This window comes from Seriola lalandi, unplaced genomic scaffold (assembly GCF_002814215.2).
Source record: "Seriola lalandi dorsalis isolate HSWRI2012SDOR001 ecotype SW California unplaced genomic scaffold, Sedor1 jcf7180002054981, whole genome shotgun sequence".
Classification (NCBI taxonomy): Eukaryota; Metazoa; Chordata; class Actinopteri; order Carangiformes; family Carangidae; genus Seriola; species Seriola lalandi.
The window spans coordinates 2,107,111-2,121,215 of record NW_019525661.1 but is presented as its reverse complement, the minus strand read 5'-3'; the positions used below and the strand labels follow the sequence as shown (position 1 = coordinate 2,121,215).

The following is a 14,105-nucleotide window of genomic DNA, read 5'->3' as shown; positions in this document are numbered from 1 at the left end:
GGATTGCCAGAGATTCCAAAGGTTTCTTCCATTTCTGCAGAAAACGATCAGTTCTTCCATCGATGTAATGTCCTATTTTTTCCGCAGTCACAACCTCAGAGATCAGGTAAAAAATTTAGATATGAAACATTTCAGCTCCCCGTGGTTCAGTCATTTGAAATTACAGCTAGTTGGCTTTCTTATATACATAATGTCTGAGCTGTATGTATTTTCAAAAATCCTTATTTGATATGTGGTACTGATCCTTCAATGATTCAGATGCTTTAAATTTCCTGTTCTCATAGAGATCGTAGACTCTAGTAATGCCTGCTCTTTTCGCAGTTCATTTAACTGTTTATCCAGCAAGTTCACAGGAGAAAATGGTTTACGTATAACTGACTCCAAGTCGAACCAAGCAGAATCTGAATGCTTTTTCACCCAGGAAGATATGATTCTGGCTTGTATAGACAATATGTAGTATTGTGTGTTAGATAAGCTCCAGCCACCTTGTTCGTTTGGCAGCTGTAATGTCTCTAATTTCACGTTAGGCCCAAATAAAGTCTGCCATTACTTTATTAATATCTTTAATATCACTAGACTTTAGAACCAAAAAACATAGATGTACAATATAATATTTTTGGAAGGATTGTCATCTTGATCAGGTTCATTCTACCAAGACATCATATTGGGAGATTCCTCCATCATGTTTAATGTCTTTGAGATTCATCAATTTAAACGTAGCAGATAACAGACCGTTTGTCAAAACCAAGGCCATAGGTGCTTTATATAAGAGCTTAATCCACCCAAGAAAAATATGATCCAAATTTCTTCATTACTTCAAACATATATTCCCATTCAATTTTATCGAATGCCTTTTACCCGCCCATAGAAATAACAGCACCCGGTAACAAAGGTTAAGGTAATGAATAACACTGAATAGGCGTCTTGTGTTATAATAAGAGTTCCGACCCTTAATCAAACCTGTCTGGTCCCTATCCATAATGGACAGTAAAACCTGCCATGTCCCCTGTTCTGTCACTGTCCACTGAAGCTAAGAGCAAGTTATCACTTAAAACATCACTGAATACAACTGCAGTCACTGCTTTGAACTGCAGCCGGTAGGAAAGAGACTTTGGGTCTTTTGAGTAAAACAAGTTAACAGCTGACATTAGAATGAGAGTTAAATAGACGTTATATCTCAGCATTAAAACATCTGAAAATGACTGAGGGTATGTCCACACTACTACGTTTTCATTTTCAAACTAAAACAATCTCCATCCACACTATCACACATACATACATGACCAATCACATACACTAGCCATGATTAGCCACACAAAAACATTAGGAATGAAGAACAGCAAAGACAGCTGCACTGTTAAAATGCGGAATTTAACTAAACAGCAGCTGCTTGCAAAGACAACAAGGTCAGTAACATTTCATTATCCATGTTTGTAAAACGGGGCCAGCAGAGTTTCTGAAAGTCCTTTTTAGGTGCTCCAAAACTCCGGAGTAGCGTGGACAGGAGGAGGAAATGTAGCCTGAAATGCACCAGCTCAGACAGGGAAGAGATGGACTACTGCAGTGGGAGTGTCAAGTTATAACAGTGTTAAATTGCCCTCCAAAAGCTCGCTAGACTGTAGATTTCAATATTTGGTATTTTTACAACTATTTTTACAACAACTTTACAACATCTGAGGTCTGTTTGGTTAGAACAGTGAAGTCCAGTGTCCTGTTCTTGTTAAATTAAGCAATATCAGAACTGATGTTGTACAGAATATCAGCAGGGCTGTGATTTGGGGTAGGTCCTGTTGCCTCGTACCTAGGACTGAATCACAACCGATATCACAACCTCAAGTGTGACATTGCTTTTATACACAGGGTTCCCACGGTCATGAAATTCCTGGAAAAGTTATAAAATTAGAAAAACAGTTTTCCAGGCCTGGAAATGGTTTGGAATTAATTGAATACACACACGAATACACGCCGTTTTAGCCTATTGTCCAAAATATGTTAATCAGTCCCTTCAGAAAGTTGCAATGTTGCGATCGCAATAAATAAAGCAAATTCAACCAATCCCTGTGAATTCTGTGCAACCTTGCATTCTTGTCCAATCACCGCAAGCCTTCTGATCAAAAATCATCATAGTTTCCTGCAATTTGAACCAATCACCACTCCCTCTGCTAAACTTTGATGTACATCGCCAAACTCACGTCTTTCTTTTGAAGCATGCTGTGAAGCTGCAGATATGTGTGACACGAATGGCTCACATATACGAACAAAAATTACTGTTAAAGACTGTAAAGCATTTCCCGATGTCTTGATGGAAACGGGGTTAGATTGTTTTATAACGTAGGTGTAGTGCTGCTGGAGCCATCGTAATGACGTTCTGCTACTTTTTTTCTCCAGATGAAATAAAATATCTACAGTTCACATTATCCGGTTGATATTTATTCACATTTTAAGCGGTTGAATACCGATCATCACTAAAGATTCTGTGATGTAGAGAGCTGATAAAAACAAATGGTCAAAGTTCATCAGTCATATTGGCATTTAAGGTATATTGATTGATTTCCAAACATCAATCACCCATCAAGCAACACTCAAGAAAACCTTAAAAGATGCCAGTAGCTGCTGATAGCCTGTGAGCTACTCAGTGAATTACATTGTTGATCAGTAAAGATGAAAAGAAAAAATTATTTCAATCATCTTCCACTCGTGATTATACTGTTTCATAGGCAGAAATCTCACTGGTACAAGTTGCCTTCAAATTTTCATTATTATTATTATTATTATTATTATTATTATTATTAAAGAAGATGGCAACAATTTTTATTTTCTCCTGCAGTTTCATTGAAAAAAAACCCACCTAAAAACATCACAACATTCATTGCAACTTTTAAGGAAAGCTGCCGCGAAATCAGGTATTTTAGCCAGCAACAATTCCAAAAAAAGACAGCGAAATCCTGGAGAGATTGGTTAATAAAATTTACATAACATGTCTTACGCTATGAAATACATTCCTGGTATTGAAATTAACTTTTAGATATGCAAGCCAAAAAACCCTGTAATTTAAATCTTCTATGCATTATTATTTTAAAATTGATAAATGAGGCAAAAGCTGAGATTCACTTAAGCCAATGCATGATTAGTGAAGCATATGGGTGGGTGCAATAATGAGGCTGGTACTGGACTAAGCAACACATAAACATTTTCCTGACCAGATCGATATCATATGAGTGCACCTGGAGGTGTGCACTGAAGTATCCAGGCCTCTTCCATTCACCCTCTTCTGACGACCATACATTATTTAGTTAAGGCCTGAGCACCGAGCTTGCAAAGACCCTATTGAAACCTCGCTGTTTATTAGGGCCTGAGCACTTTTTGCCTTCTTTGAGGCCTTTCCCATTCTCAAAAAGTCATGAAACTTTGCACACACATCTGGCCTCGTGAAGATTTACATCTGGTATGGGTCGCACTAATAGGCGTGACAATATGGCTTGACAGTGCCCCCTACAAAATTTAAATGAGGCCCTTCCTATACCCGCATTTTGACCTACAAGTGCGAAAATTGGTAGGCACATGTATTAGCCACGACTTGCAAAAAAGCCTCTTGCGCCCAAACCCTAAACCCAACAGGAAGTCAGCCATTTTAAATTAAATTTGCAATTTTGGCGATTTAAGGGTCACATACTTTAACAAACTCCTCCTAGGGAATTCAAGATCGACAGGATCTTTGGTCAGACTTATCTTAAGACCTAAGACCACCTGTGGTGGTGCAGCGAATTTCAATGATTCGCCATGAAAATTCAACTTGCTCTCATTGCAACTCAAATTGTCCAAACTGCCCCAATCTTTCTGTGTGTGATAAGAGTCCTGCCTAAAACACATTCATATGCTCATATTCAGTGATACTCTTAGTGATTCAGTGATAACTTGTTGCAACAGGAAATGTCATGTCATATTCAGGAAATGTCATGTTTACACTTTGATATACTGCTCCTAGAAGGTTAACCACATCCACCTTAAACTTGGTCATGAAATGCTTAAGACCTTGATGATGCCTTGTCGTGAAAACCTGTGAGTTTTTGTGGAACAGCCTGCCTGTGGGGGAACAGTGAATTTCGATCCTTCGATCCAACTCGCTATAACTCCAGCATGCATTGTCCAAACTACCTCAAACTTTATATGTTTGAGAGGAATCCCAGCCTGAACACATCTATATGTTCATATTTAGTAATACTCATAGCGCCACCTCATGGACACATGTAATATTATATTTTACTTTTTCATTTTTTATTCCTAGCAGGTTAATTTGACCCTTGAAACAAGAGTCAGAAAATGTATTCTACAACCTGATGATGCTTTATTGTGAAAATATGAACCAGGAAGTGGCTGTAATTGCGCAGCAAATTCTCAACAGAAAGTAGCTCTAAATCCATTATACAAAGTCTGATGTGCCTCAGTCTTTTGTCACAAAATCCTTCCTGATGGAAGATTGTGAAAATTATGAGTTTTTACTTAAGGGTGTGGTTTCTGCAGTGCACTGAATTCTGAAACAGGAAGTGGTTAGAACTCTATTATACTTTGTCTAATCTACCCCAAATTTCACGTTTCATTACAGTCTCACACTGAAGACATCTGCATATGAATATTGCACCATAATCACAGCGCCACCTACTGAAAATAGGACATAACTCTTATGTGAGTGACATTACATTTTCATTGTGTGGTCTGATACAGAGCCTCGTTTGAGCCTCTTGCGTGATCTCTGGCTCCACCTGGTGGACCTAACTAAGAATGACAGCAAACATACATTATCTTCAGTAAGTTTAAATCTATTGTGTATTGTCCAGTCCCTCCCAAATTTCATATGTTTGATGACAGTCTCACACTGTAGACAGCTGCATAGTAATATTAGGTCATAGTCACAGCACCACCTCCTGAAACAGGAATTAACTCTTGTGTGACAATCATTTAATTTACATGACATTTTCATTGTAAGGTTTGATACAGAGCCTCATGTGTGCCTATTGTGTGGTCTTTTGCTCCACCTAGTGGTCACAGTAAAGAATGCAAATAAAAATGCTATACATCTTTTCTGCTGCCACACAGTCTGTCCAATAAATATTAACCTGTGAGCCAAGGTGTGAAGGAGTGCAAAGGCCCAATCAATGCTGCTTGCAGCTATTATTCAAATGTTATTTATCTTCTTCTTCATCATCTACAAAGTCTGTTACAATCTAACATAACGATAATGACTGTTAGTGTAACGTAATTAACAGTTAATACAACACCTGTAAAATGGAGTGATACATGTAATTAAAAGTCCCAGTGCTGTTGTGCTCTATATCAGCACTCCTGGAATAGTCCAATCAAATTACTTGATCGAAACTAACTGTTGTATAATTGGATTTAATTCAAGTTTACATTGGCTTGTCAGCAAATAAAATATTTGTTTCTTACAAAATATGTATGATTTTGTGTTAGGTATGTTGTAAATGCCACCAGGGCACCCAGACCCCATCTTTAGCTTTACCCTTGATTGTGTGGAAATTGGTCAAAATGTGTCTTTCAGCTCAGTAACTAGCTGATACTCTAAGTTGATACTGTTAGCTGATACTAACTGATACTAACTAGCTGATAATGTTAGTGTACTAATGCTGTTAGTGCAGTATTTACCAAGCCTACTGTGTGATGTGCAAGCTGCAAGAGGTATCACCCATCATCTCAACATTCATCTCAGACCCATGTATTAAAACAATGGGACAGTAAATATCCACTGTATTGATTACCGATTGTTTTTCCATCCTCACTTTGTGTTTCTCCTCTCCTCTTCCAGAGGTGTTCAGAGAGATAAAAAATCTCTGTATCTGAGCTAATCTCAGGACAAATCTCAACCAGGGCCTTGAACTGCCACATCATTGAAACCTCCAGCCTCACCTCTACACGAAAACAGGCCAGTTTAGTCCAACCTTAACCCAAGGAGGACTCCACCAACCAAGAGACCACCTAAACCTGAACTAAACTTGAGTTCAACAACTCCAAACAAACAAAATGCTAAGCAGCTGAAAGATGGAATATTATGTGCACTCTCCACAGTGCTATTACATCTATTACTGGTTTTATCTTTTTCTCCTGATCATTTACTATCATTTAATTTAAATTGAAAATGTGTACACCAGCTAGGAGCGGTGGGCAGGCACTGTGCTGTGAACCATGCTGAAAGATGTATGTACCCCAAAAGGTAATTTCCAGAAAGCCCTGAAAAAGTTTCGAATTTAGTAAAAATGGTGTTTACAATAATTTCCAAAAAAAGGCTCTGAAGAGCAAGTGTAAATTCCTGTAACATAAAACTGTTTATTTCTCTTGACATCATAATTACTATATCCTTCTCCAACCAAAGTCAGAGGTTCACATCACACAAACGAAGGGTTAAAAACCAAATACAACAGATCCTCACAAAATGTTTCCCCAAATTATATGAAACGAAGCCTTTGATTTGATGCAGTACTGACTTAGGTACAACACAGTTTGTGTAGAGACAACAAACATGATGATTCTGACTGTGATAATAAGTGAATTCACAGTGCTTTATTCAGCTAAAGAAAGCCTCTTTGACTGTGCAATGGCTGAATAATTGTGTATGATTTAAGAACTCTGATTGTTATCTCACAGTGAGGCTCAGATCTGCAGGATACAAATGTATTTTAATCCTTGAAATAATGAAATATCAAACATTCTTTGTTAAATAAAAAGAAACACAAATACTCCTTTGTAGAATGACAGCTCCTCCTCCTGGCATATGTCTGTTGATAATAATAATAATTTGGATCCAAACTGTGTGTGAGTGTGTGAAGTGTTAATGAGAGAGTGGTGGACTGGGTTGCATGGTCTCTTTTGTCTCTGTTTCTCTGTGTTGAGAAGCTATTTAAGAAACTATAACTATTGGTGGGTTGGCTATGTTTTAATGTTGTTTTTTTAATCAGTTCAAGTTTTGTTTTAGTGTCGTTGATGATGATGATGATGATGATGATGATGATGAGAAACATATCTCTTGCTCTCTATGTCTTTGTATTACTGTGTTTTTTGGCAGATGAAAGGACTCTGGGCATCATGAAGATTTTTTTATTTTTAGATTCTAATAATGTGTTCGAGAATAAAGTCAGTGCTGCATTGATATGCAGTCATTACTCAAAAACCTGCTTCTTTTATGTTGTTTATTTTGGAACTGTTTGTGATGCTGCTTTAATTAACTGCACATGATAATACACATTGCTGTAACTCAGTTCACCTTATGTCTGTATCTTGGCCTTTGCATTTATGCAGAGAAGGTGAGCTGTAAAAACAGAAGGCTTTGAAGTCTTGGAAAATATGTATTTTAACACACAAATTTCAGCCATGGGAGCCATGTGGCTTTAGTAGAGATGGAAATGAGAGTCAGTCATTCCACCACTTGGTTCCAAACTGAAATACCATTGGATTGAATACATTTTTGTATCAATATATGGACTCCAGATAAAGAATCTGACTTAAGTAATGTTTGATGATTGAAATTTGGCAGCAGCAATGATGTTCCGATCATCATTGTTTCTGCTGCTAATTATTGCTAATAGTAAGATTAAGAGACATTGAGAAGCATGTTGTATTGAAACAGAAGGACCTTGCAGTTATCCTCATCATGATAGTTATAGTTCTGACAGACATGAGCATGATGGGGCTACTAATAGTTTATGTTCATTTTCAGTCTTCAGTAGGAACAAGCATACAGTGGTGTGGAGGTGAGTGAGAGCCCACCAGGCATTTCTTCTCTTGTATTCAACATTTGCATTTTACACACACACACACACACACACACACACACACACACACACACACACACACATTTCTGAGGACAGTTACATTAGTGCAAAACATACAAGGTGTTGGTGGTGTCTCCAGGTGTCAGTATAGGCTGGCATTTAGAGAGATCATTAGTCGTATTCTCTTTGTTTTTAACATTGCTTATACATCTTTAACAAGAAACAATTCTTATAGATTCTATAGTTTTCTTAGTGGATCTAATTCCTTGTAATTATCACCACTATCCTGAAGTGTTCATAAAAACCTCAATTTCCACAAGGTTTTCTGTGACAGCTTTATACATTTCATATTTTGAAAATCCAGTAATACGCAAGTGGTTGGATTGTGTTTTATCAACAAATTTATCATTATTGAGTTCATCTGTGAAAAAAAGAAATGAGGATTTTGAGGCAGCTCATGTATTTCTCCTCTTTAATTACATTTTACCTCCACAAAGAGCTCTCATCATTTTTATCACTGCCATAAATCCACAGCTGCTTTTCTCTGTGTCATCAGGTACACACTGCCCCCTGATGACAACAATAGGGAACTGCACTTCCTTCTTATTTTTTTGTTCACTTAAAAGGTGCAATCTTAAAATTCAGCTCACCGTTAATCAGTAGAAATCCACCACAGTTCACAATAGATCTTCAGGGGAACAGTAAGCTGGGATTTTGTGGTTCTGTAGGATATTATTTATTTTGAAAATCAAACTATGTTAGCAACTCTTAGTGAACACATATGTTTAGAGTAAGCCTCCACACAAGCTCACAATGGAATACTGGGAGAATAAGCAACTAGAGGGGAAATAAGAGACAGTAAGCATAAGTTTAACTTTCTGGGTCCCTGGAAATTGAGATCAAAGGCTTTAAAGCTGCAATACTCAATATTGAAAATGTGTAAGGGAAAGAAGATGGTTATATGTAGGAAAGTAAGCCACCCAATAATATTTTATATCATTATTATACTTTATTTCATTATAATGTTCAGGTTATTAAAATGTCTTGTTTTCTGTAGTTGTCACAAGACGCTCTAGTCTCACATAAGAAGACATAGTACTTTAAGAGAAGCTGTTCCTCTGTTCCACCACTAGAGAGAGTCCCCTAGCAGGGGTAAACACGGCCAGGCCACTAATGCAGTGCGCCAAAGCGAAAAACAAAAGACTGTATACAAAACGTGTAACGATGTACCGTCTATATTTTGCAGGTGAGCAAGTATAAAACGGCTAATAACTTGACACTGTTGTAGTATTAAGTCCGCAAGGTTGTAGAGAATGTGGGAAAATTGACCGTTCATCCCCATTGTGTAAGTTTATGGTGTATTTGTTGTTATCTGTGTAGATTAGCCATGAAGCTAATTGTAAGCAGCTAAAGCTAATTTACCGGTCCATGTAGAGACCTCATGGTGCTGCATTTAGGTGTTTTTATACTTGTGCCCAACGGTTATCACAATGATACTAGACAGGAGTCACAGTAATATTTTTGACGTTGTTTGTTGTTTTGAGTTTGCATGAAGGCAATAACTCATTGTAATGCAGTGCGCCGAGCAAAAAAACAAAAGACTGTTTACAAAACGTGTAACAATGTACTATGTCTATATTTTGCAGACTGTTCCAGTACACGATAAACTCAAAAGCCACACTGGTTTTGATTCATTTTAATTCAAGTGTGCAACTAATGGAAAAAAAATGACTGTTACAAAGACTGCTTGTAGTGAGGAACCCACAGAGAATAGTCACCTGACTGCGGTTCCTTTCATCTCTGTGTAGAATTTTAGCTTCTTTCAGCACATTGTTTTTGTTTTACAGGGTGCATCTTTACTGTTTGGATTCAACCTGATTTCTAGTAATATTAGCAGATGTCTTCAGGAAAACGTTCTTAACCCATTGTGCACCACCTGCCTAGCATCATACAGCTGACCGACAAAGTTAGCAACTATCTATTGAATGTAATCAGCATTTAACTGCTAGCCAGCTATTTCTTCAGGAGTTTAACTTTCTGGGTCCCTGGAAATTTTTATCAAAATTGTGTTGATTGTTTATTGCAACAGTTAAAATAATAACAGTTATAGCCATAGGTAATGCTGTTATAGTATCTGCGTTCAATTGTTAATTGTTATAGTGGAAATATTCATATAAAAACTATATTGTTATCAATAATACTAATAAATAATAATAATAAGTAGAAAATTCCTGGATAAATTCTGAATGTGCCTGCTGCTTGGTACTTCATTCCTCTAGTTTCATTCTGTACAAAGGACATTACTTTCAGTTTCATTCATGTTTTAAAGACTTATCCTGACCTCAGTCGCTGCAGGTGTCCCTCAAAAAGTGTTTTGAAGCTGTCACAACTGGCCAAAATAACCTCACAATGATAGTTGAAGCTGAAGCAACTACTGAAGCAATGCTGAAGTAGCTGAAGCAATAGCTGAAGTAGCTGAAGCAATAGCTGAAGTAGTTGAATAAATAGCTGAAAAGCAGAATTGGAGTTTGAATGTCCTGAAATGGTTGAAAAGGTCTGAATAGTTGATGTAAGGTGTAATAAACAGCACAAAACTGTACAAAATATACAAAATGTAAAAAACAGGTTAGTTGAAAGCTTAATGGCCCAAATTGGTTGAAAAATAAAAACCAAAGAAAGAAGAAATCAAAACTTGTAATGCTAATATAGTTGAAAAAGCAGCTCATATTAACTGATGAACAGTGCTTTGAAAAATTAGATGCCAAAATGTTTACTGGAGAAGCTGAAGTAATTTATCTGCAAAGGCTTAGAACTGAAAAATGTTGAAACAGTTGAAAGCCAAATTATTTACTGCCAAAGGTGGAAGTAGGAATAAAATGCCTTAAAAACGTGAAGTAATGATGATAAAAAATGAACTGCATCCTAAACAGTAGAAACTTCAAATTAAATTAACTTTAATCAATAAGCTAAATAATCTCATAATAGCTGGAAGTGTTGTGAACAGTTTAAAGTTCGAACAAAGTCTGTAGCTGAAAGTATGCTTAAGTAGTTGAATTTCAAAAATGTTGAAGTTTTGAAGCATTTCAACATCGTCTCCATTCACTAAAAATGTAAAAAATTGCAGAAAAAGATTATTATTTCAAAAATGATGAATATTATCAAAAGTTCAAAGAAAGGATAAATCTCCTGAAGAAACTGAATGTTTTGATAGTTGAACAGTTTATGTAGCAAAAAGTATGCAGGTGTAGCGTTAACGCTATATTTAATGATTTACTCTCGTTGAAATGGGGCACCAGTCCTCTAGGAGGACAACAATGAATTACTTCATTGCCAAATTTATCAATCTCATATCGGAAGCCATGACTTCTTGATTCAATGGATCTCCAGTCTCTACGTCAAAAGAATACAACAGGACTGCCGGTGTTTCAGCGGTTCAGCTCTGGTGGAGTTTGCCAGGAGACTTTCTGTCTCGGGAACTCTTGATTTCTGCTCGGCTTCTCTGCAGGCGGTCGTGCAGAGGTGTCTCTGCTGGTGTCTCTTGTGGGTTGATGCGAAATAAACTCTAATGCTCTTCACTTTGGTTGGATAACTTTAGAGGAGACTGGCGTTGACCAGATGACTCTAAAGTTGTCAAAATCTTCAAAAAGGAAAACATGATGATGATTAAAAGTTACAAAATTACTCTGAGGCACTTCTGTTGCTTTGGTTCAGTTGGTTTTGACTTGGCTTATAAAAATAAAAGATCGTGCATGTAGACAAAAACCATGTTACTTGGAGCTTGTGGCAAAGAAAAATAAAAGACGCGAAAAGTGCAAAAATGACTAAGAGTCATGAGTTTGTGGCGAGCAGCTTAGAGCTAAGAGTTTACATGGCTACAGAGCCGGGCTTTGAGCCGGGACTCTGAGCTTTGAGCAAAGTTCTCAGCTTCTAGTTTCTCGCTTCTCGCATCTTCTTGTCATCCTGATTTAGGCTTAGGCCTGGTTTTGGCTTCTGAACAGGCTTAGGATAGGCAATATGCTTAGAAAATAGGTATAGGCTTTTTTTTGGCAATGTGTGAATTGTTCACGACTGTTTTATCCCCTGGGGGCTGGCACATGTTTCAGGGGCGTCACCCATCTTCTCCTGTGTTTCCACTTGGAGAAGAGAGTAATTTTCTACTGAACTTTAGAATAGTTTAAATCTACAGTTTACTTATAAACTTGCACATCCTTCTTCCACCATGACCACAAAACATTAAATGGAATAACATAAAACTACTTGCACTAATAATAGCAGAGAGGAGTAATAGGAGTGTTGATTTCATATTACATCCTTCAAACCTGGAATTAATTATGATACAAGTGGTTAATTGATCAAACAACAATATAAACATTTCCAAAAGCTAATAATCGATACATATGGATTACACAGCTGTTCTTTGACTGTAATAATAATAATATGCACATTCTGGATGTCATGTAGTGTGTTACCTTGTGTGAAGGATGCTGACAGTATGGTCAAATGAAGCACATTGTCTTAAAAGTCTACATGTTACATTTCAAACATTCTATGGGATAAAAGTTTGGGTTAAACTATTGCATTGGAACATCTCATGAGTTAGAGAACAGTTAGATATTTAATTTTACATTCATCCTTTGATCTGTGTCTGTGAAGAGAGTTCTGCTGGTCACTACTCAGGATTGGAATGTGGGTTGTAGTTTATGACTCTTATCTAGAGGGACAGAGGAAGGGAGGTTGGTGTGTGTGTGTGTGTGCGTGTGTTCATGCATGGCACAGACAGGCCAGGATTCACACCTTAGTGTTAATCAGTCCTTTTTGTTGTTACTTGTCCTATACAAGAAACAATCAAATATCACTTCTCCAGTTGTCTGATGTCCATAGGTTGATCCTCTGGAGCTGACCTTTTGAACTTTGGTCTGGTTCTGTGTCGTTCGGCCATGCTAACAGCATGGTCTGTTTGTGGAAGAGGGGTCCTTTGTCTCTGTTTCCTATCAATCTGATAGTTTGATGGTGGAAAGAGTCGCAAAGTGTCAATTGGGGGTCCGTAACTCTGCATGTCCTTATAACGAACTTCCTTAATGGCTTTTGACTGATGCCAGGCCAGGTATGTACGCTACACAGGAGTAGTTAACAACTGAAGGAAAGTAAAAGAAGGCTCTACAACACCGGTTGAGCTGATTAAACTCAATATGTCTGCTGCTGTATTTACTGTTGTTCTGCCCAGTCTGAACCGTCATCTCGCTCTATGAGTACTAACTTGTAAACAGCTTTCTCTGTGTGTGTGTGTGTGTCTGTGTGTGTCTGTCCTCAACATTCCTAGCCAAGCATTCCTAGCCCTCAACATACCGTGCAATACACACCCATTATAAACTCAAAAATGATCTGAAATTGTGATAAATTCAAAAACTGTACAAGATATCAAAAAGTTGAATACAAGTTTAATAACTGAAAGCTTGAATGAAGTCTCTAGCTGAAAGTATGCTGAAGTAGCTGAAGCTCAAAAAGGCTTAAGCTTTAAAGGATTTGAACAGTCTCTCCATTCATTTGATGGCAAAAAAATTGCAGAAAAAGCTTAATATTTAAAAAAAAAAAAATAGTAGAAAAAAGTTGTATACATCCTATCGGATGTACAGAACAAGCTGAACGTTTTGAAAGTTGAATGGTTTCTGTACAAAAAAGTAGAGTAGTTCAAGATTGTGTAAAGGCAGAAGAAGTAAGAATAATAAAATACTAGAAAATTCCAGGGAAATTTTGAGTGCCACGGGGGCTACTGCCGGGATGAGTACATGATTTATTTCCAGTGTTCAAAAGTCACCCTGATCATATTCTGGTTTTGAGAAATGTCTTGATATAAAAGACTGATATAAAACAATGTCACATCCCTCAATCATGTATTAGGAAATATCTCATATTCTGTCTTGTTTTTTTTTTTTAATAAAACAAGAGGCAACATGTCTTCAAACTGGCATTTAAAGGGTTAAAATCCTGAAAACTAATAAACATTTGGTAGGTTTGAGCAGAACTGAAGTGGTTAAAAAAGACACTTTCTTGCAGAAATCCATACCTTCAGCTGTAACACAGCCAAAATGATCAGCAAATCAAAAAAGTAAAGTGAAGAAAATGTCCAAAAAAGGACAGAGGGACCCCTGAGGGTTAATAAATCCCATGAACCGCTATTTAAATTACCACTATTATGTTTTTTTCTGTGCTAAATTTAACATTACTGGGGAGGAGAGCAACGCGACTAGAAGTGACAGCGAGAGAGGGCTAGTAGCTTCTCCTCTCCTCTGTCTCAGCGGAGACCGTCACAACTTCATTCACTCT

At 37.3% G+C, this 14,105-nt stretch overlaps 1 protein-coding gene across 1 annotated transcript in view; it reads left to right on the top strand.

Moving 5' to 3' along the window:
• tox (thymocyte selection-associated high mobility group box) overlaps positions 1–7,180 on the top strand; it is a 60,957-nt gene extending 53,777 nt beyond the window's left edge. Inside the window, exon 10 of the mRNA XM_023398265.2 lies at positions 5,822–7,180. Within this exon, the coding sequence (XP_023254033.1) occupies positions 5,822–5,861 (40 nt within the window). The 3' untranslated portion in view covers positions 5,862–7,180. The remainder of the gene's footprint in view (positions 1–5,821) is intronic.
• The last annotated feature ends 6,925 nt before the right edge of the window (positions 7,181–14,105 follow it).